Source organism: Poecile atricapillus, chromosome 1 (assembly GCF_030490865.1).
Source record: "Poecile atricapillus isolate bPoeAtr1 chromosome 1, bPoeAtr1.hap1, whole genome shotgun sequence".
Lineage (NCBI taxonomy): Eukaryota > Metazoa > Chordata > Aves > Passeriformes > Paridae > Poecile > Poecile atricapillus.
Window position 1 is genome coordinate 146,976,056 of NC_081249.1, and position 23,690 is coordinate 146,999,745.

General features: G+C 42.6%; 1 protein-coding gene across 1 annotated transcript in view; it reads left to right on the top strand.

Annotated features, from left to right (window-relative positions):
• Nucleotides 1-23,690, top strand: part of LOC131588223 (deubiquitinase DESI2-like) — a 51,701-nt gene that overhangs the window by 25,845 nt on the left and 2,166 nt on the right. The window contains exons 2-4 of the mRNA XM_058856909.1: nt 6,265-6,337; nt 7,675-7,768; nt 8,757-8,898. Coding sequence (XP_058712892.1) covers nt 6,265-6,337; nt 7,675-7,768; nt 8,757-8,898 — 309 coding nt within the window. The remainder of the gene's footprint in view (nt 1-6,264; nt 6,338-7,674; nt 7,769-8,756; nt 8,899-23,690) is intronic.

Genomic DNA, 23,690 nt, shown 5'->3' on the forward strand with positions numbered 1-23,690 from the left:
GGAGTGTAAGAGACATGGGTCACACTGAAATGAGCTTGGGTCTCACCCAATTGCAAAAGAAAACTTGCTAATAGTAGCCATGATGAAATATTTGATGTCATCCCACATGACAGTGAATTTTTATCACTAGAGCTCCAGGGCAGAAGGAGTGAACAGCAGAAGGACTGGGACATATTGCAGGACTGTGTGCCTGCCTGGGGCCATGGAACAGAAGTGAGCACTGCTGCAATATGACTGAAGAGCCCTGGATCTGCAGGAAGCCCCTTGTCCTGCATGTCTATAGTTGAAGTAAAGCTTCCTTCCCCCCTTCACTTGGGGAATAATCTGTGATCTTTTATGGGCCCTCTCCTTCCACCTCTGTGGGCCCAAGATTCTGGATGTTGATTTAGAAAGAACTGGGGAAATAAACCCTTCTGAAGCTGATGGCTGTATGCTGTAAACAGCTGAGATTTTACTTGCTGGTTTCCTGAAATGCTGTTCTCTAGCTTTCCCCTCCAGTTTTATCTTTTGTGCTCTCAAATTTCTGGATCAATGCATCTCAGGACATAATGCTGAGGTATTACTTTGATGTTCCCTAGCTGGTCTCCTGCATCAATTTGATGTTGCCTTTAAAAGACTGCCTTTTGTGTTGAGATTTAACATTGCAGAGCATTTTCTTGGTGTTTGAGATGTGACTGAGCAGTATATTTGTTAGTGCACACAGTCCTTTGCATGTCTTCAGGAGGCTGCTTAGGTTACTTGACTGCTTGGACCTGTTGGGCCAAGGGTCTCTTCAGCAAGCCAGATCCCCCATCCTATAAAGAGGAGGCATCCCTGTAAAGGGCCAAGTAGAGTGTGTAACTTGGCCCTCAAGAAGGAAAGGATTAAAATCAAACTCAGGTGGTAGGGCTGACAGTCTCTTATGGGACCTGATACGAGCCCCTTAACATGCTCCTTGCTCCCTAGCAATGTCTGCATAGAATTCTTTAGTGTTTTTTTCCTTTCTCCTAGAAGCAAAGCTCTGCCAGAAAACTCACAGGGAAAAGGAAGTAATCCTTCTGAATTACATCCAAGATGGTGCTTTGAGAAGAGAGACAGACAAGTTAATGTTTCTTCATCTGCACCTATCCTTGGTAAAGGTGCCTTGGTCACAGTAGTGTGTGGTCATACCTGGACATCAGAGCACCAGATGAGGTCAGAGCCAAGCTCTCTCTAGCCAGGTATCCTGGCACAGGCATTGCTTGTGTGTGATACCTGGTGAAGAGCAGAGCTCTCGGCAATGATCTATGACACTGGGTACTCCGAGTTTGCAGCTATTTATTGAAATCAGATCTAATTAACAACTGGTGGATTTCTTTTCTATATATTCATACCAATCATAAGGAACATTAGCATCTGTTCAGTAGTGGATGGATCTGGTGGAGTGGAATATCTAGTAAGTATTAGGGCAATAAATGGAATATTGCTTAGTGTGTTGGCTGCTCAGAGAAAATATCAAGGGCTCAGAATACCTGAGATACTCATAGAAGAGGTCTTGTCTCCAGCAGCTGGGGGGCTGTTTAGCTAAACTGCTCAGCACATTGATGCAGGAAAGATTTTGGTGACACACCATGGAAAGTAATGAACTAGGTCTGAGGTAGGGAAGAGAAAGTTAGTGACAGAAACTTCAGTGTTATAATACAGTATTTATTAGTTGATGGTGGAAGTTAGTGGTTGCATGGCTGGGCCTCTTCGATCTGGGAACTCATGTTTCTGGCATGAGTTCCTGGGAATTCCTGCTCTGAAAGCTCCCAGGACGATATAATCTAAAAGTATCACATCATCTGCTTCTACCTCTTCTCATATACACTTCTACATCTGTGTGATGGATAAATGAAGTGAATAACAGAAGAACTGACTCAGAGTGTCTCCCAGAATCTAAAATATCTCACCACTTATTCTGATCTCTGAACCAAACCAATAGAAAATCAGGAAAAACCTGAATAAAACCTGAACATTTTCAAATTCTACTTCATCAGGGTCCTTCATTAAAAGCTATTAACCAATACACTACAAACTAAATGCAGAGGTTCCTCTCTGGGTTTGAATTTTGAGTTCTGGGATATCTGTTGCTATTATGTGATTATAGCCTGGTTACCCTTCGTCCCTGCCTCTATTATCATCTGAGCTGTTCTCAGTCTCAGTTGAAGATGGAAATGAGAGAATGCTCCAAGTCCCTCTGTGTATGGTTTAGGGCATGATTTCCAGGCAGTATGCAATGCATGCATGAATCACAACTCCCTTTAAGATACTGCTCTATTCGGTTCCCTGGCTCTTTTCATCTGACTGAACAGGCTGCAGATTTTTGTTTTTAATCTAAGCAATAACCAATTTACTCCAGAGATGAGTATTTGCTGACTGTTGCTGCTGCTCTTATGCTCAGAATTGCGAACCCCTTGGAAAACAAGGCCAGCTTGTGCATGTGTGTACAAACCTGGTTTCAAATCTGGCTTGGATTCTTTTTTCCAGCTCAGCAAGTGGCTGACATGTTCACTTTAGCATAGCTTCCTCCTGAGACAAGCTGGGGGCTGCGCCAAAGTGCTCTGAGGCGTTCACTGTGAGTTCAGTCACACACTGGAGGCAGATTCTACAGCACCCTGGAGACAGGGGTGAGATGAGGACGGTACAGCCATGATTCAGAGTTGCCTCGCACTTCGGTTTTGCTACTAGGTCATATCAGTATTGTATCAATAGAACCAAGATGCAAATCAGACCCCACTTCAGTAAGACTCTGGTGTGATGGAAATTATTTGAAAGAAGGTACTAAATCCAGATAGCTTCTTTTAGTTCAAATTCAGGTATGGCTGAGGTTGTTTCACGTCGGTCCATAATAGTTCATTTAAATGAATTAATACTGAAAAATACACCATTTAAATACAGAAATGAACATGTGATGGTCATAATCTTGCAACACCTGGCATCAGCCAAACACTTTTGCTCCTCTCTTCTGTATATTTGGAGGAGCCTCCTCATCACTGTGTTTTCAGAGCTGTCCTGAAGCCTGTCTCTCTGCTCCTGGAATTGGGCAGGATGGGTTGCAGGGGCAGAAATTCTGTACTTCGAAAAAGAGTGCTTGGGGGACAGGGCAGGCTTGTGATCTGAGAGTGCTCTGCATGTATGAGGTGGTCAAGTCTCAGAACATTGCTCTAACAAGTAGTCAATCAAGGAGACAGTTTCTTTCTTGCTTATTTGGTTATTGTTTTGGATCCAACATAATCTTTACTATGGAAGAAGAAAAAGCTGTAGCTGCAAGTGGCTTTCAGTGTAACTTCCTTGTTTGAAATACAAAGCCTGACGCAGATTAGGCTCTGCAGATAGCCCTGATTTTGATAACTGGCAAGAGTATTTCTAATTTAAAAAGTCTCCCTTCTCTTCCTATTAGTTACTTCTCTAAGCAAAGCAGCTGGCGTGACCTGGGCATGTTTTGGTTGTATTGCTGCCGTGAGACAATAGCTCAGCCTGAGGGAAGAAGACAACCTACTTACCACATCATCTGGGAGTTGTTTCTCTGAAGCTCTCTGAAACTACCTGGGACTATCTGAGGCGTTAACCCATGAGTGCCCCTTCAGTCAGTCTGCAGACAGCACCAAGTTGGACAGGAATGTTGATCTGCTGGAGGGCAGGAAGGCTCTGCAGAGGGATCTGGATGAGCTGGATCAATGGGCTCTGGCAAATCACATGAGGTGCAGTAATGTGAAACGCCAGGCCCTGCACTTGGTCACAACAACCCCAGGCAGTGCTTTAATCTGGGGAATGAGTGACTGGAAAGCTGCCTGGTAGGAAAGGACTTGGGGGTGCTGGTGAACAGATGGCTGAACATGAGCCAGCTGTGCCCAGGTGGCCAAGAAGGCCAATGGCACCCTGGTTTGTATCAGGAACAGTGTGGCCAGCAGGACCAGGGCAGTGATTGTCCCCCTGTACTTGGCACTGATGAGGCCACACCTCAAACCTGTGCTCTGTTCTGGGCCCATCAGTACAAGAAAGACACTGAGGGGCTGGAGCAGATCCAGAGAGGGGCAGTGGAGCTGGTGAAGGGTCTGGAGAGTAAGTCTGATGACAAGTGGCTGAGGGAGCTGGGATTGTTTAGCCTGGAGAAAATGAGGTTCAGGGAAGACCCGATTGCTCTCTACAAACAGGTGACAGGAGGCTGTAGTGAGTTGAGGGTTGGTCTCCCAGGCAACAAGTGACAGGATGGAGGTAACCTCAAATTGTGTAAAGGGAGGTTCAGAATAGATAGTAGGAAAAATATCCTCACAGAAAGGGTTGTCAAGCATTGGAACAGACCATACAAGGAAGTGGTAGAGTTGCCATCCTTGGAGGTACTTAAAAAATGAGGGGATATGGCATCGAGGACATGGTTTAGTGGTGGTGGTGCTAGACTGATGGCTGAATTTGATCTTTAAGATATTTTCCAACCTTAAAGATTCTATGACTCAATGAGGTGTGGGAGATTCAGGAACTGAATGGAGGGTTTTGTGTCCAGGGGAAACAGGCTTTTGTCCCATGGTGTCATGTGTGATGTCCACCTCTATCATCTTCCCCAGTTGGAGTAAGGGATATTCCTGCTGCAGAAAACTAGGTAACAGAACTGTGGGGAAGGGCAGCAGAAGGCAAGGGCATCTAAATACCAGGCATGGTGTTCAACCCAGGGTTCACTGCTAATGTGCTGTCCCAACTGGCAGAGGTTGAGAGCTACCTGACCCTAAAAGCAGCAGTTTGCATAATTCAAGTGAAGAAGTAAATGGAGGTTGTACAAGGTCTGCAGAGAACAGTGGCCAGAGGTCCAGCTGGGGTCAGGCAGTTTGCTGCTCTCCTGCAACAATACATCATTTGTGATAAACTCACAAAGAACAAGAAGCATTACAGCTTTTTCTGGAGGGAAATGGAACTGCTGTACTGCCAGAGGCAAGCATTTTTGGGGATGTGGTTTAAGATATTAAGATTAGCCATACATTAAGTCAGGCTTGGGACTGTGGCTTTCATATCAAAGCTACTGTGTTTTTTCACAGTAGCAGTGGTTTTGCAGAAAACATTTTCAGGTGACTTACAGAGCTACTGCAGTCATCATAAATACATAAGCAAGAAGTACAATCCCAGTAGTCGGAGTATGGCAGACCTCTGGTTGCCTGACAGCAGAGGGGCTCTTACTCATACCATGGCAGCTCAGTGACACCAGACACAGGAAAGGTGCAGCTTATTCTGGTTCCACAAGGAGCTGCTACCAGACCCAGAAGAGAATTTTAGTTTAATGAGCTTGTCATGTCCTTGTACAGGAACAAGTGAATAACACTCATTTTCCTTGCAGTGCTAGATTAAAACCAGAATTTAGTTGCTCTGAGTTACTAGAAGATGTATCTTCACTGCACAGCAGCTGTAAGTGAACTGTAAATATTCCAGGCATGGGTAGTTTCCTCAGTGCCTGAAAATATCATTTCTGTAGCAGCGCAGCTCTGCAGCTGACCTAATAAACACTGATGCTGAGCAGGGCTAATTATCTCCAATGCAGCACTGCCCTGGCATGGCTGTACAGCTTCCTACTCTGGAATTAGCTTATCTGGGAATTGTTTGGGTGTCTGCACTGTCCTTCACGGTGTGGTGGAAACAGGCCCTGCGCAGTGCTTGGCGGAGGAGCATCACATGCATGCAATGGACTGCAGTGTTTCTCTGCTCCAAATGTAATGAGGGAATGCTGGGCTCCAGAGCAGTGCAGTCACTTAGCAGCTCCTCTTGAAAATTTGTCTGACCTATTGGGGCACCAAACCTCCAGCTCTATGATCTCTTTGCCTAAAACCATACTAATAAGTAGGGATGCTGGGAGGTGACGTTACAAGGTGTGTGGAAAATAATTGGGGATTCTCTTACTGAAGATTTTGAAGATCAAATAAGGCAAGTGAATTGAAAAAACTGACTCAGTGTCAGGTGTTAGTGAGAAGATACATAAATAATCACACATCCCATAGCAGCTGGGTTTATGAAGGTTCAGACCCAGTTGTATCTTAATACAGGTTTTTACCTTAGGTGGAAAGGGTCAGATGAGCATTTTTCAGAGAGCTTATCCAATCCAAATGAATAAACACAGTACCCACTTCTGTTGGCCTGTAAGGTCTCAATTTGTTTGTCTCAAGATAATTTCAAACTCACTCTTCTACTTAAGAGGAATTGGGGAGATGGGGGATACACCCTAGACCAAGACCATGTGTTTCTTTTCCACTAATGCTTCCCAATGTGGCTTTTCTCTTACTGTAGTACTGGATAAATGAATACACTTCCACCTTGGGGATTGGTGTCTTCCACTCCGGCATTGAGATCTACGGCAGAGGTATGAAGTTCCCTTTTACTACCTGCAGAACATGGGGACAACTGTATGGCTGGTCTGTTATGGAACAAAACATCTCAAACTTACAGCTTTTGGCAAGGAATGTTTTGAGGAATAAAAACTGAAAAACTCAGCCAATTCTCTTTTCAGAGTCCATGGTGGAGTCTAGGAGGAACTCGTGCAGTTCTGCTATGAACCATGTAGTCCTTCTTGTTCAGCCTGTAACTGCAGCCTGTGTAACTCGCGCAGGTGTGTAGCAGGATGGTGGATAGGAGGAGCAATGCTGGAAAGCCATTCTCTAGTGAAGATAATAGAAGTCGGATAGAGAATGGGAGAAATGAGGGAGGGGAAAGAGAGGTGGATCAGGAGTTGTCTTAAGGCCTGAAGATGGGTTTGTGCTAATTCCCTGTCAGGAAAAATCCTTTTTCCAGTAGTTCTTTATGAAAGTGTATGGTCGAGAAATCTCGGAATCTGGGTTTCCAGATATTGAAAACCGTTGATTTGAAACAGTAGAGTTGCAAAGAAAGGAAAATGTCATGTAAGACTTTTGAAATTGTCTGGATGGGGTACAAGTTGATTAGAGCCACCCATTTCAAAAGTCAAGGGATCTGGAAAACATCTGTAGTGGGGAAGGATGAACTAGCATCAGAGACTTTGTTTCATTTTTCAGCATTAAATGGGAATGACTTGGCTACTCACTTACAGTATTTTAAGCAGTGCCATGCAGTAGCCAGAACCCCTGTGGTGTTATTTCCATCTTGAGCACCGAGGCTTTTGCAGACCCTGTGAGATGGCCTGTGTGACGCTGTGAGGATCACAGGCTGTGTTTCACAGGCCATGCAAGGTGGCCTGTATGATATGCAGGGACTCCCTGGCCTGGCCTGTGTGCTGAGGCAGCAGAGTGCAATCAGCCTGGCTTTCTGCAAAGACTTCCCACTCACTGCCTGTAAATCCCTATGGAAGATTCAATTTCTCCCTACTCTAGAAACGGCTTCTTCCAGCTCAGTAGCGCCACTGGCAGCCTCTCACAGTTTATCCAGATGCCTTCAATGCAGAACTTGCCACTGAGAGAAAGCCACCCGCACAGGGACAGAGACAGACTCAGGGGGTTTTCCTGGTGCTGTGGGAAAGCAGTAGGGCTAGCATAGAGGGAGGCTGCGAGGGCATCCTCAGTCCAAAAGGTAACCAGGCAGCAAAAACAGCTTTCCGAGTGGCTGAAACAGATTTTGGCAATAGCCCAGCCCCTGGTGCTGATGCTGAGCCATGCAGACAGCTGCCATAGACTTTTTCCTGACATGGCGTTCATTCAATTACTCACAGTCTGTTTCTTTCCTTGTCAGAGTTTGCCTATGGAGGGCATCCCTACCCTTTCAGTGGGATTTTCGAGATCACACCTGGCAGTGCGGTAGAACTTGGCGAGACCTTTAAATTCAAGTAAGGGCCCTTTTCTACATCTTCCCCTCTGCCCCTGGTAGCCATCAGTGTAGGGGGAGCAGGGAACTCCTGTCCTCTGGGTCCTCCTTTCACTCTCCTCGTAAGTGCCCTCACTGCCATCCTTTACATGATCCTGTTCAAAGGCAGCCCTGCAGGGATTTCAGAGGTGGATAAAAGTGTGTACAGCAAACAGGGAACAGTGATGAACTGTGTTTGTCAGGGATTAAAAGCACGCTTACAAATGAGTGCAGATCTCTTTTCCCATTTCATTAATCTTCTGTGCTCCCAGTTTTGCCTGTTACACAGAGCAAATGCACAAGGGAAAAAAAAATAAGACTTCTCCTTTTATGAGTACTCCCTATCTGTGGATACTGCACAGAGTACCTGAAGTCATCACATTTTTATTGCTGCTCTGTTACAAGGGACAGACTGTTTGCTAGATGAGTCTGAGAGGATTCTGCATTCTTGTGTTGTTCAAGGTGTTCAGACTGTGGGGCTGTGGGGCAGGGGTGCTTGACCTTGCCAAACTGCCAGTTTATGTTGAGGGCTATTTTAGAGCAAGTGCTACTGAGTGAATGTTGGGAGAAGCAGTAGGTTTCTCATAAAGTTTTCAGTCTGCTCCTTCCTGGCCCAGGGGACCCTCTCAATTTTTTTTTTTGGAAAAAACATCTCCTCTCTTGCAATAGGAATTTCTCTTCTGGGATGATGGGCAGAATAGCAGCAGGTGCCCAGAGCTGAGACTTCCCTGGTGATGAGCAAGAAGATCTCAGGGCTGTTGCCTTGTGGTAACTTGCTTTGTGGAAAAGCTGTGGATATTACTGTGCTATTCTGTTAGCAAGAGTCTCTGATAGCCTCAGATATGCATGTCCATAACATTTTAAGCCTGTCCTTCTTGCCAATATCTGATCATTTCCTTCTCCCTTGGTATGTATCACACTCCTCACTGTATCTTTCTGTTTTTCCTGTTGTATGTTTTGTTTTTAACTAGAGAATCCATTGCCTTGGGCACTACAGACTTCACAGAAGAGGATGTGGATAAGATTATGGAAGAGCTGGGCAAGGAATACAAAGGAAATGCGTACCACTTGATGCACAAGAACTGTAATCACTTTTCTTCTGCTCTGGCTGAGGTGGGCACAAATGGGGTTGATTTATTCATTTTTTACTGCTTCAGATCTGTAGTAATGTTCACAGAAAGGGACTTGGGGTCAGCAGGTCAGAACCCATAGCTAAATATTCTCTCTCTGCCCTTAATATTTTTGGAAGCCCTTTGCTGTTGAAAGAGATGGGATCGGGAGGCAGAGATATGGCAGATTTATCACATGTTTGGTTTAAACTGTGTGGGAAAATAGGAGTGCTTGTAATTTGGTTCACTGAACAGGCACTGAGCAGGAATTGAAAGGACAGACCTGGTTAGCATGCAAATGTGCATCATTTTTATAGCAAACATAAATAACAGTGTATGATCTGCAAAGGCATAAAAATGGTTTATCAGTGTTCTGGAAACAAAAATTTGCAGTATTCAGAGAGTGGGCGTTCTTTTTCTTTATTTAATCTGCACCATCCAAACCTATTTAAAAAGAGAATTGATTTTCTTACAGATATTTTCGGTGCTTATTCATTTCCATGTTCTCAAAACCACTGTGAGTTTCGAGAAATTATTATAACAGAGTTGTTATTTCTATTCAGAGACAACTGAATCACAGAGAAACACAAATTTTATTCTATTTATCTGTTGATTTTGGATATCTGATTTTTGATTCCCAAAGATGTAATTATTTTGGGGGAAGTTGCCTTCCTCCTCAACTCCCAGATGAGCTGGTTAAAGTGTATTTCAATTAAGGTGTGAATATTCAGCATTTGTGTAAATCTGATTTCCAGATCTTAACCCAGTGTCAGAAAAAGATAGGAAAAGCACAAAATGGAAGTGACCTTCCATAAAAACTCTTTCTGTGCTTTCCATACTTGCTTTATGGCAAAATTAAGGAGAGAATATAATTTGTCATGATAGGGTAGGACTGCTGTAATAGTGAAGCTTTAATTTCTCCCTCTGGAATCCCCATCCTAATTAATTACACATATCTTGCCTTGCTTTCTTATATGGGGCAAGGGTCCTATGCCAATAACCTCATGTTCATTCATCTCCAAACAAGCCCATCACAGATCCCAAGTGAGATGTGTGGAAAAAGTACGGTATGATTTTGTAACCAAGTGAATTTGAGAACCAGCAATTGATCTACAAGGGACCTGCTTAGGCTCTTAGGAATACAAATTCTCTATTGGTTCCATCCTTATTAATTATATATAGAGCCCTTTCTGCAAATGTTAGCAAATTAAAACAAACAGGAAGGAATTGAACTGGTATGAATACATAATGAAGTTCCAAGCAGTACAGTGAGCAAATCAATGTTAGCCACACTACTAATTTGGAATCAAATATCAAATTACTAAAACAGAAAATCAGAACTTTAAAAATTATGAAGGAAACTCAGGAGAAAGCTGTGGGATTATCAGGAAAAGATAAACCAAATCCTTTACCTGCAGCAGTGAAATAAAGTCACTGCTTACTCTGTGCTTTGAAAGGTAAAATGTCTGTCTTGTCTCTAAGCTATAAGCTCAAAGCCATTCTTCCTTGATTCTACTGCTACACATCAGTGTATCCCTCACTGCCCCTTCCTTCTCCAGCTTTCCTAACACAAGTCAAGTAAGAGATCTTATAGAAAATCTAGTAGTGTATTTTAAATTTTGTTTTTAATATGCTTTCAGTGAGCATCTTTATAGGAGTGGAGTTTAGGGTTAAGTTTTCCCGCAAGAGCTTTCTTGGTGGATTCAGAGCTCTCATTCACCGCCCTGTAACCTGTCTAGATTGTAAAGCAAAAGCCTGAATGACTGGTTGTGACACTTCTGCTCCCAGGAGCAGAATCTTCTCGAGATTTACATCAGTTTAAATAAGCCTTTCATAGGCAAGTAGGACTTTTTGTTGCTGTTGCTCTTCACATATGCCTGTGTTTATCAACTCTCTCTAATGCATTACAAATCAAACCCAGAGGAGCTGGACAGCAGGAGCAGGAGCAGAACATCCTGGATGGGCTTTAGCACAGGGATAGAGAAAATGGGAGCTGAAATTCTTATAAAAATAGCTGGTGGTATGGCACTAAGCAAAAGTCCCAGCCTTTCAGTAGGCCTCAGTCAGCAATGTGAGGAATATATGTGTCTGCCTTACAATAGGTAGCTCCATCCATTTTGGTAAGTACAGTCATTTTGGCAATTTGGAGCTGGGTAAGAAGTAGCATATCTTATCTTGGGATACTTATGACCTTTTGGAGGAAGTCTGCTTGAAATCTATTGAGACAGAATTGAAAGTAGAAGTGAAAGTTTCTATTCTCAACATCTGAATGCTTTCTTTACTTCCCAGCCTCTGATTTTTTTTTTTTTCCTCCTTCTTCCTGTATTTCCAATAAAACTAAACAAACCAAAAATCACCCCACTGGGAAGCTGCAGTCCCTTCCATGTAGAGCTACAAGATGTATCCTCACAGAGCACAGAACATGCTGGCTACATGACTGGCTCACAAGCCTGTGTAGATATATGTCACCATATAGCCAGAAAACAGAAATATTTGTGCGCAAAAATAAATTCTGAGATGCATCTCTTTAGTATTTGTATTGCTCTTTTCTTCAGACTCGTCATCTGTGAAGGAGTAATAATAGCAACAACGAAAATATTTAGCACCTATTATAGCACACTCATGTTATGTGACAGTTAAAGACAGTAAACTGGAAAAATTATCCAAATAATTAAAAGAGAAGATGTAGAAATTTTGCTCAACAGAATGAAGCAATAGAACTCGGGTTTCATTCCAGCCAAAAAACAAAACAAAAACAAAACAAAAGTGGACATGCTTGATCTCTCTGTTGCTGTGGCCCATCTGAAAGGTGATGCTATAGGTACCACGATGCCCTTTCACCCCAGGGAGGGTTTGGGGTGAAGGATGCTTTTCAACATGAAAGAGGGAATGCCCAGCTCTGCTCCTAACAGCCCTTTTCTGCTTAAAGGCATAAACCATTGTGCACAGTTAAGGAGATGGTTGTTCTGAGCCTCCTGGGTGATGCCAGGCAGGTCACATCCCTGTGCTGTGCCGAAGTATTCCCCTCCATATATACTAGGTTATTTACTTCCTTCAGAAAGGGCTCGGAAAGTGTTTTGATGACAGCTCTCTCATCTGCCAGTGTTAGTTATTTGTTTTTTGGCTTGTGTTGTTCTGTTTCAGCATGCAAAACTAGAGACAGTTTTATAGCCAAGTGTTGCTGTCTGAGTTAATATGTGCTTAGACAGACCTGTGTGGCAGGCCTTGAGGTTTGGTTGTAGGCCCTGTGCTAGGGAGCTGTATTCAGGCACCCTAATTTCCTCAGCTGGATGTGAGCTTGCTAATTATTATCCATACAGATGTTGTCCCTGTGGCAGGGCCATGGGCTGGGAGGATAACACCATCTGGTCATATAGACTGAGGGTAAATGTAGCCATGTGTGCTTCTGGCTGGGGTGACAGTTCTGCAGAGGGAAGGGAAAGGAGGTGCAAGATTGGCTCTCCTTCCTGGATCAGCTTCCTCAGGATCATGCTGTGAGACAACAGTCACATATCCAGTTGCCAGGACTTGTAGGACAGGTTCCTTATCCTCAGAAGGACTGCTGAAACCAGATCTTACTTTCAGATTTTTTTTTGTTTTCTTCTCCTTTGCTTGTTTTTTCTCAACAAATAGAACATCCATTCAGAAATCTTCGATCTACATCTGTTTAGGAAACATTTTTATCTGTCAAATTCCCATTTAATATGATGATGCCTTGGGTTCCACCATGATAACTGGTAAGTCTTCAAGAGTTACATGCAGGCTGATAGTTAGGGGCATGTCTGGACCTGTGACTGTTTTGGCCATGCTCCTTGAAAAATCCCTGGACTACAGAAGTCCAACAGGGGCAGCTCAGCTGTACTTAACCACTGGGCATGCCTTTGATCTACTATCTATCTCTGAAAAAACTCATTTTGCAGTACAATTGCAGCCTCATTGTGTGCTGCTGTGGCATTGAGCCTGTCCCTGAGTCCATGCATCTCTTCTGAGTCTTCTGAACTTCCTGCCCACATCATTTGTAAGCTGCAAGGGGCTTTCTTGTTACTCTCTCATTGCCACTTAGCTCTGAAGTTTCCTTACTCTGTACTGCACACTGTCAAGCATATTTAACTTGCTCAAGACTTAGCTCTCTCCCTGCTTTGCCAGTTCCCTGTAGACTTCTAACAAGCAGCTATTGGAACAAAGAGGCATGACTTGGTCTACTCAGAAAGCAGCTTCTCTGGAAAGAAAACAAAGAATGCTGCAGCTTCAGCTGCAGCAGTTTAGACTTCATTGTCTCTAATGCCATTTTATGGCAGTTTTCTCAGTAAATGAACATACTGCATGATCAGGAGTCTCTTCCTGTGGATTCTTCTTCATTAGGAACTTTGGGTTATTCAAGAAGTGAAGAACAACCAGAAAACATAAGTGTCTGCACAGCATTTTAATTAGTTTTGAAGGAAGTTCTGACAGAAAGCAAAGCAGAATTTCCTGATGTATAATCATAAGAAAGAAATCCGATGCCCTCCCTGTGCATATGCCCAGCTCAAATCAGTCACTCTATGCACCTCTTTATACCCTTTTGCAGCCTCCCTTTACCCTCACCATCTATGACAGTGTGAAAATGTGAGAGGACCTTGATTCAAGCAGTCAAAATCTAGTCAAGGTTGCCTCAGCCACTTGATTTTGGCAACATGATGTCATGATACCTATACATATAAATCTCTTAAGCAAATTCTGGGTAAAAATGAAGAGGTCCAACAAATGGGGTTAGCATCTTGCCTACAAGAAACTTACTCCTTTCATGTTGCTTACACTGACACTCCCCAAAATCAAGTAGTACCATACTCTCTGAAGAAACTGTCCAAGAGGTTGGGCAATCCCTTTGGAGGACTTATGCTTACAATTTATGCAAAGAAAAATCAGTGAAGTCATCATCATCAGATCTCAAACTTCCCTTCCTGAGTTTCTGAGTTTATGTACCATTCTGTGCTTTAGTACTCCAGTGGGGCTTCATTCTTATGAAGTTATGCACCTGTGGGGAATTCAGTTAGGGCAGTATCAAGATTGGAAAAAGCCCTTCTGTTCAATCATCTGTTTTAAGTTATTTTGCTCCTAACAATCCCCTGCAATCGTCCCCAATGTATACTTACAGCAATACGTTCCAAGGGCCCTTCGAGTAATTGCAAAATATTTGTGTTCTTTATGAGTTGTCCTGGCTGATGAAAAAGGCTATTAAACTCTGCCAGATGGTAAAACATACTGGCTTTTGAACATTAGAAAAAACATTTTAAAACAAAACAAAAAAAGGCTAAAATAATTAGTTCTTTCCATAATGTGAAGTGTTGAATTTCCTGATTCTTTAAGAAGATGGAGATGTGAGATAGAAAAAGGACAGAAGTTACAAATTGCTCTAAAGAAGACATAAAGGCAGGGAAAAACCAAACCCAAAGAATTTCCTGCACTGTAAGTGCCCTTGCGAGGACCTGAAGGTTTTAGGTCCTATCCTTGCCACTGCTTTGGAGAAGCACTGGTTACTGCAGCACTGGGCCACAAGAAATGATGATGTGAGGTGCCAAAAAAGACTTGCACTTACACACTTTGTCACCAAGTCTGTTCTTTGGGTATAAGTAAGGGTAGGAGCATGCAGACACAGGGAATTGTGGAATTGCTGTCAGAAGGCTCTTTTCAGTGCAAGAGCATGACTCATGATTTCCCTGCAAGCCTTTGGACTTGTGGAAGGCACATCCTGGGTGAGGAAAAGCCATACTTGGAACAGCTTGTACTTCCAAACACACGTAAAGGTGAAAGGTTGACTGACAGGGTTCAAGTTTGGACATATAAGAATATGAGCTCTATGGATGGGTGGGCATATGCTGAATGTACAGTACCTGAGGACAGCTTCTGCACAGGAGACAGCAGCAACTAGAAGATCAGAGGGAGGATGAAGGTTTACTTTGAGATTCTTCCCCAGTCTGGTGATATTCCTTAGTGCTGAGTGTAAGTATCACACATGTCATTGGATCCTAAGGACTCTGTAAAATCTGCTTCTTAGCCCATTCACAAACAGAAGACAACTCATTTGACTTCTCCCCAGCAATTTTCTATGCTTCTGAAGTTTTCTAAATAAGCTGTGGAGCTGTGTTCTTACCATAGTGACGACAGTTGCTACAACACATCTCAGAAAAGGACAAACGGCCATGGGAAGGGAGAAAAACACCTCTGAATCAGCACCATAACTGGAAGATAAGTGAAATGACTCAAGGAAACCACTCCTTCTCCTTTCATGAATGTGATTACTGCCAAGCAACTACCGCTATTTAAGGAAACCCTCCAGCACCTTGCAATAGGATATACAGCACATCATTATTAAAGAAGTGTGGCTTCTGAGCATCAGGGAAGGCAGCCCCTTTTAGTCCCCAAAAGCCTTACCAGTGGTGGGAAAGCAATGAAGTCAGTGGGTCTTATGGGGCCTTTTGATAACGTATGAAGTTGATGCTTATTATAATTAGGAAATGAATTGAGAGGCAGTGGTTTGATTTGCCTGAGAAATTGTTGATGCTGGAGCTTTATCTGAGGATGGCAGTGGCAAAAGATTTTATTCTTGTATCACATCTTTCCTTCATCTTCTTTAAATAGGAATGATATCTTTTTGATTTGAATGACTAATTTATCTTAGGTACTGGAAAAGATCAAAACCCTCTGTATACCCTGAGAAACACCTGAATGGTCTGGTATGAATTCCCTCAGAGTTTATGAAAGCAGAATCTCACTACATCACTGAGGGGTGATGAAGCACAGTCAAAAATCCCTATTTGCCTCCCAAATGATCTTGTCTTTCTCTTATACCCAGAGAAACCTATTAAGAAAGATCAGACCCAGCTGTGAAGTTAGTGCCCACATTTTATCATTCTTCAGAAGGCCTTTTCAGGTCATTTGGATTTCAAGAATTAGAAACTCTTTGGGAAAACAGACTGGTGTCTCATTATAGAGCCTCCTTTTGTACCTACTGATCCTTTTTACCCCTTTACTGCTTTAAAGAGTAAATGTTTCCTTATTGTTCAGCATTTCTTGATCCAAATGATTGGATCTAAAGGACAGGGCTCAAAGATGCCATCTGGACAAATGGTTAAAAATTTCAACTAATTGTAAGAGTTTAACTAGGATTTTTGGAGTAAATCAGGTATTCAAAAGCAGAGCCTTTTAGAAGGATATGATAGTTTTAATAAAACTATTGCTAGATGTTTTGTGGATTCAAACAGAACTTCTAGCTGATGAGACATACTCATCACAAGTAACAGAAAGAGAGAAGATTGCTGAGGTGCAGGAGAGCAAGTTGGACTTAGGATTTATTTACCTTTTTCCCTACATTTCAGGAAAAGTTCTCCTGAATATCAGCCACCAGATGTTCTGAAGCAGGAAATCCCTCACCCTCTTCTGTGGGAACTGTCCTATCTTAATTATTTACATAAACAAGGAGATAACACATTTCCGCAGGAGAAGAGAGAGATCTAAATTGGAATTTTTGTCCTTGTTGTTATAGAAGCTCATTTTGAAGTTGTAGAATTTTCAGAAGTTTCTGGAAAGAGAAAATTATTTTTGAGAACTGGTGATCTTGTCCTTGGGCTGAAGTGGCCTTGGAAAATACATCTGGAGGTTAACAAAGTGAGCTGGGCCTATTCCTTGTTGACAAAGGAGAGAAAGAGAATCTTCTAAGCATTTGAGGTGGCTGAGATCAGCCTTGGAAAATTCTTTAGCATCCTAGATGAGGCTGGATCCTAAAAGGCAGGAATTATGAACCCTGTCCCAATGAAATAGTTTGCAGCTAGAGTCCTAGAGCTGCAGCACTACAATGCATCTAGCATACCCATGATCGATGTCAACACCACAGGGATGATATTAAACCTGCATGCCAGATGGAAATGCTGGGTAAAGCCACACACCTGAATCTCCTTGAAAGGCAGAGGATGATCCTGGTGCAATCAAGTTTGCTTGCAGGTGGATCACTGGGTCTAGGATGGGTGCTAGGGCTTCTTTACCCCTTTGTTTGTATTATTGGTAGATATCTGTCCTGATGCTAATAGCAGAGGGAGACATTGTGATTGCATATCAGTGTGATAGCAGGAAATATGCATCTCTTGTGACTGCAGTGCAGCAGAAGACATCTCTGTGATTGGTTGTACAGCTATATCTGGCGTATACTTCCCTGGCAGTGTGGCTGTCCCCGTTGTCCCTTGGCAATCTGGCTGGAGTTTTGATAGAACAGAGGGATTGTATTTTCCTTGTGGGGAGCGTGGAGCTGCTCTGAAGTGATAGGAGATGGTAGTCAGTACCTTTTATTTTCTCTCTGAATATTCACCCATCCTTCTTCAGCCACAGAAAAACTGACAGCATATAACAAACCTACATCAGAATCCTGCTTTCTTCAGAGAAGCTTGACCTTCTGCAAATTCTCTGAAATAAGGTAGGTTTGCTGAATCAAGGATCAAATGAGGGTAGTTTTTTAATCATCAGTGAATAATTCAAGACTAAAGCTTTTCAGGTCTATCCCCAGGCACATGTGACTTCTTATCATCAAGTTATTAAAATCTAGGAAGCTCTCCTTAGCCTGAAAGCTATCACAGAGAAAGGATTAAAGACTAGAGAAAGGAGGTTCAGGTGGCATTTGAGTCACAGTCAAAAGCACCACAAGCTTTTATAAACCAATCTTTAGCAAATCCTAAGTAGACAAATAATGCTTATGTCTTCCTTAGTCCACAATTGCTTTTCAGTTGCCTCTTTTGCAGAGGAGGTAGGTGTTTTGTTGAGTGAAAACCTCTGTGCAATTCTGTTAATGGCAGTGGAGACAATGCTCCCAACAGACATAAAAGACAGAAGAAAATGAAAAAACAAACAAATAAACAGCCACAGGACGTGAAAGAACATTAGGAAAGCTTTATTTCCTGGTCCCTGAGCCAGTCCTCAGAGAAGATGATGGAAAGACTTCCTTCATTGCAGCAGCCTTTGAATGTTGTTAGCTCCATGGAGAACAGGCTGTGTTTGTTTTCTGGGTTTTAGCTGCCACATATGTTTAAAAGAAGCTTATTTGTAAAGATACCCTGCACCCATAAATTTAGTCTCATGGTTTCAGATGGATGTAATTTTTCATCTTGCTTCTATCTGTATGTATGCACAATTTTACTGCATGCAATTAATAAATTGCTGTATAGCATCCCTGATGTGGTGTCTCTGCAGCAGTAAAATAACATTTCTAGGTGTAGGTTGTGTATAAGTTGAAATTTATGAAGTCTTTGGGAATTCCTTAGAATGATGGCTTCTATAAAAATATTTTTCCCCCCACTGTTAACCTTTCTAGCCTTGCTATCCTGAACAGCCCAACAAAAATTATTACTGGTTTAACTTTTTATATGCACTTTTCAGCTCTCAGTCCATCTTCTTTTCCTATGTAGCTATTTGTGCAGGAGAATAATATGAGTTGGCAGGTAATTTGAAACAGAAAGCAAACCCCCCTAAATGGCAAGATTTTAGCACATCATTTCAGTTTTTTGAAAAAGGTCTGATTTTGTCAAGATATATACCTCTGCAGCTATTTTAGGTTTTTCCTATAATGTGATCCATTAGAAAAAAAATTTAAAAGTGAAGATATTTTAAGAGGACATTTAACAGAAGAAAAATATCTTGAGCTCTCTGGGGCTAGTGTAAAAGTGGTGGATTTATCCTCCTATTTTATTTTATCTGCCTTTTGCATCTGTCTTACCAAACTGAAACTCCTACTTCCTTATCTGTTATAAACGAGCATAATACCTTGCAGCTGAGTTAGTTCCCACAGTCTGGGGAGTTCATTCCTAGTCACACCCTCATGGAGCTTTTGAGTCTGTGTGTGTGCATATGCCTGAGAACAGTGCCTCCTTTCAACAAATGAAGATGGCAAAAATCAGCCCTCTCCTGTTCACCCCTGCCTGATGATCAATGAAAAGTGTGAGGAGTGTAATGAACTGTCTGAATACATTGAAAGGCTTTTGAGACTGGAACCTTTTGTTTAGGAGTCCTGCCAACACTGTCATACAGAAGATCTTTCTCCTTTTTTCTGAGTTCCTGTAATCTCCCCTCTCATTTTTTCTCCATCTGCAGCAACCTGCTTCTCACTAATGTTAGGAAACAAGGCTTGATACTGAAAGACAAGATTTTTCTGGTTAGCTATGCAGGAAAAATAGACTCTTAATGCCTGTCCCTTTATGCAGATGGGTTGGTCTGGTCATGCTCAGCATGTCCACAACACTTGAAAGTACAACCTTGTTAAGCAACAGCTGCTCTCAGCCACTGGTCTTGAAACAGCATCTGCTAGGAGAAGGTAATTCCTCTTCATGCCATCATGATAATAGGAATGAATTGCAGTTGTTCATTCATTTGGTGGGAGATTCTTTATCTTAAATGCCATTAAGAAGCCCAGACTCAATTATACTCAGTTTTCCCCAAATGGTCATCTGTTAAGAGGCCTCTTGCTACCTACTCTATCACCCTGCAGCTGTTGGCTGTACTTACAAGTGCTCATTACAAAGACCTTCATGCTCAAGAGGGCACTTCCATGCTCCAGTGTTGGTACATGACTAATCAGTGATGCCACTCAGAATTCAGCTCTGAATGTGGTTCAACAAGATGTCACAATTGCAGCCACCTGGTGGCCTGGCCAGTGAAGCTGAAGCAGTGCTATGAGTGCTGAGGTGCTATGAGCCAGCTGTCTCATTTCACCCAGAGCTACCTGCCCCATCATCTCTGCATGCAGGCTGCTGCAGAAAGGCAACTCTGCCCTTCTGCCACACATCCACAGAGGTGAGTGACATGCTTCTAACTAGCTTCACAAGGGGAGCAAGACTGTGGGTATTAGTCCCTCCTTTCAATGCTTTCCTTTTTTCCTCACTCCTGTCTAGTCTCAGATAGATGGTGCAGATGCTACCTCTACTTGACAATACCTATGGTGCTGGAGAAGACCTGTAGGAGTTGCAGTGCCCTGCCCATTGCAGAACAAAAAAGGATTGAATAGAAGAATGGGGGCATTTCAGGCAGTTGCTTAAAATCATTTAAAATTCCTTCGACTTGGCTGCTACCTTTGTGCCTTTGACTCAGGTTGTTACCTCCCAGAACACAGCTTCATTACTGAGCTCATTTATCCTCATCTACAGTTTCTCAGCTATAACCTTTCCTCTGTAAGTCACAGGCCATCCTTGGCTCCACTGAACGTGTGCTGCAGGCAGCTTCACAGCCCAGTGGCACTTCATCCATTCTGTTGATTACCACAGGCTACTTAAATTCCCCAGAGTAGTAATTTTTACACAGTAAGTATACTATAAATCTGTTTCAAGCAATTGATCCTAGCATGCCAACTCTACCAAGGTGAGACTGTACCTTCAGGTGTGTTGTGAAGGTGGTTATGTCTGTTTTCTCTCAGAAATGTTCTTTTTAGTGTACAGACTATGTGCAGCAGCTGACAGTGGTGCAGAACTATAGGTATGTTCCTTGTTGATGCACTCAAACTCCCTTAGCTCTGCCAGCACTGGGTAGTTATGCTGCCAGGTTAGTTTTTGTGAGGTGGCAAAAAAGTTGTCCCTGTGCATTGGGTTATTGGTTTATTCTGGATGTGTCAAAGAGCTACAAAGACTGAATTGCCATTTTCTCTTTCTACATATGTGTTTTAGTGTTCTAGCATGGCCTACAGGCCTTGCCTGGGCAGATGTGCTGGTTTGTATCTAATGACCTTATTCTGAAATTCTGATGAGATAATCTATGTTGTACTGTATAGGCCTTGTAGGAGCCATTTTATGCAAATACTGCAGTGATTCCCCTGGAGTTCTAAAGTCTTTGCTATTAAATTGCTCTGAGGTGTGTGTAAGACTCCTCAGGTGCCAATAAAACCCCTCTGCATTCTCTAAGAGACACCGAGGGGAATTCTGTATGGTAGCTCAAATGGATACGTGTCCCATGTGGATGCCACCTCATCTCTAGCAAGGCTGCTAAGTGGAAGAGGCAGCGGGTGGTTCAGCAGACGTTTAGCACTGAACTCTCCAAGCTTCTGTTTAAAAACAAGAATTGCAGTAATTAGCTTGTATTGTTTGAGGAATGTTATGTCGCCTCCGTTCATCATTATTTTCATGGATTGGAGCACTACATGGTGCCACTGAGAGGACTCACTTACAAAAAATATCCTCACTTGAGGATATTGATTCCTTGAGTTATACTTCTATGCATGGCTTGAATTGCCCCAGTTGCATCATCCAGCACAGCACAGAACCTATTACATTTGATAACTTTCTCTTAGGATCTAAAACTGATCAGCTCTTCTATATATTTTGAAAGGGGCTCAGCCTGTTAGACTATCTCAGATAATGTCTAGCGTATGCCCGTAGAATCAAAGCCCTCTCAACATGCAGCATATCGATAACATTGTCTTCTAGAATGCAGGAGACTCAGCATCTTCCATTGTTGGATGGCATTTCAGCACATGTTGCCCAGCTGCTAGGCTGCTCCCCTGCCCACCTCAAAGCCTTACAGGGAGGTGTTAAAGCCTTGCCCAGCTGGGACAGGTAGCTCCTAGGACACTTAGGGAGGGGAGAGGGTGCAGGGCAGTTTGTACGTTTTAACCGGTGACTGTTTAGTGCAAAATTATACAGCTTAAGATACTTGGAGGATATTTTTATATCCCAAATTAGTTGTTTCTTGATGAGTTGAAATCCTGGTGTGGATTTGATAGTTGCCTGGAAAAAGCACCCAAACTGTCAGGTCCCATTTCTCCTGCCCATCTGGCTTCAGCCATGGATGGCTGAATGGCTGTTTCCATTTGCCTCTGCAGGTGCCAGCTGGGTCACTCACAGCTCTTACACAGAATCCCCAGAAGAAGCTGCAGCTATGGGAGACTTGGCTTTCTGTCAGCAGGCGCTGCTCACTGGAAGCTGCAAGAATGTGCAGCCTTTGCCCAAGTGCCTGAAACGAGAACTGGTCTCAGGCAGTCAGAAGCTGTGCTTGCTGCAATTTCTGACCTGTAACAGTTCATTATTTATTTACATCTCCTCTCAGAGTTAGTACATGACTTACCACAGAGAATTCATCCCCTTCAACAGAGAAAACCCCAGTTCTTTGACAAAGAAGAAAAAAACCCACGTGAAATCTTGAACTCTAAAAACATGTGAAAAAGGGTTCTGCTGATGGAAAACAATGGGTGGTAACAGCATTCAGTGAATTTATCATTCCAGTGAGTGCTTTTTAGTGGAAAATTTCTCAGAAGGGCTGCAGTAGGTAGATTTTTCTGTGTCTTCATATGCAGTTGGAAAACACCCACTTCATCTTGCTTGTGCTGTTTTATTTAAATTCAATTGGCTTAATCCCATGGTAGCCAGGTTCATTTGATGTTTCTCCATTAGCTAAGCACTGCTGGATGCTCCAGCACAATATGCTTTATAGCAAGGAGTGAAAAACACAGAAGCAGACTGTAGTGTTGGTAGCATTCCCTGCCATTGTCCTTTTGCTCCTGTTGAACATTGTGTTCTGCCGTGGAATAGTAATGAGGCTACACTGACAAGAGGTGACATGACAAGCAAGACTGAGGTAAGGGAAACCACTTTGATTTCATCATTATCCTTGATCTTCACAAACTGCTCTTTGTTGCTTGGTGGCCCGATGCCCACACATCTTCATTCTTTTTCTGGCTCTTCCTTGCCTTATTGATTCATTCTGGGTGAAAAAGCTCCTATTAAAAAAAACAAACATCTCAGCATTGCTTTCGCATTGAGAAGTGCTACTTCAGTTGCCAGGGGATCTGCTTAGAAAATACATCCAACTCTGAAAAAGAGTATTTCCATTTCAGGCCATCTTACCTTATACTGTTCTGTTGTTTCAGCTAATTTTCCAAAGAATCATACCCAGGTTTAGTTGCTCTATCTATTAATATCTGGGAGGAAGTCTTTAGTAAAACTTTAAACTGCTTGAGAACTAAACTTACATCCATACATACATCACAAGGAGCCTAAACTGAGTCATTTTCTATGGCAATATGTGTTGTCTAAGTTCCTAAAGAGGAAGAAAGAGGAATGCTACAAAATCTGAGGGAAATTGTAGTGCAATTTGTGGCTTTGGCACAGGTGAAAGTAGTACAGTGTAGGTCAAAATGTTTGAGTAGAACACATAAAATAAGTCTTAAACTTCAACAGTATTCTTGTGAAAACTGTCTGATACATCTGTTGAGAAAATCAAATGGATCAGCAAATTTTCTATTAATGAGTCTCAAGCATATGTGGAGAGCTTATCCGCTTACAGGCTCAGACAATGGAAATCAGGATGGAGATAAAAAATTGTTAATAAAGTTATTGTCCCCAGATTAAAAATTTAAAAAATACAGATTCATATAGCTGTGTCTAAGGTTAAGTGGAATGCAGCATTGGTAAGAACTGAAATAGAAGTCCTTGGAGTGTATTAGGTAAAGAACAGTCTATGCCTGCAAGTAATTTTAGCAGCTAAATGGCTCTTCTCATTCTCTGATGCCTAATGATAATGTCTCCAGTTTCACACATTGATTTTTAAACAATGTGTGTCAAAATAAAGTGAGTTCTGTAGTCAAATTAGCACAGTCACAGGTTTGCTGCCTTCTCCACACCTCATTGGAAACACCACACTGTTGGAGCAAGCTAATTCCCTTATGCTCAAGGTGACTGTTGGAGCGGGGCTTGGAGCATTCTGCCCAGGCCATATTCAGGAAGGACCAGCTGCTTGTCAGCTGTAACACAGCACAGCCCATCCTCTAGAGAATGTTCCATTCTCCCTGAAAACTTC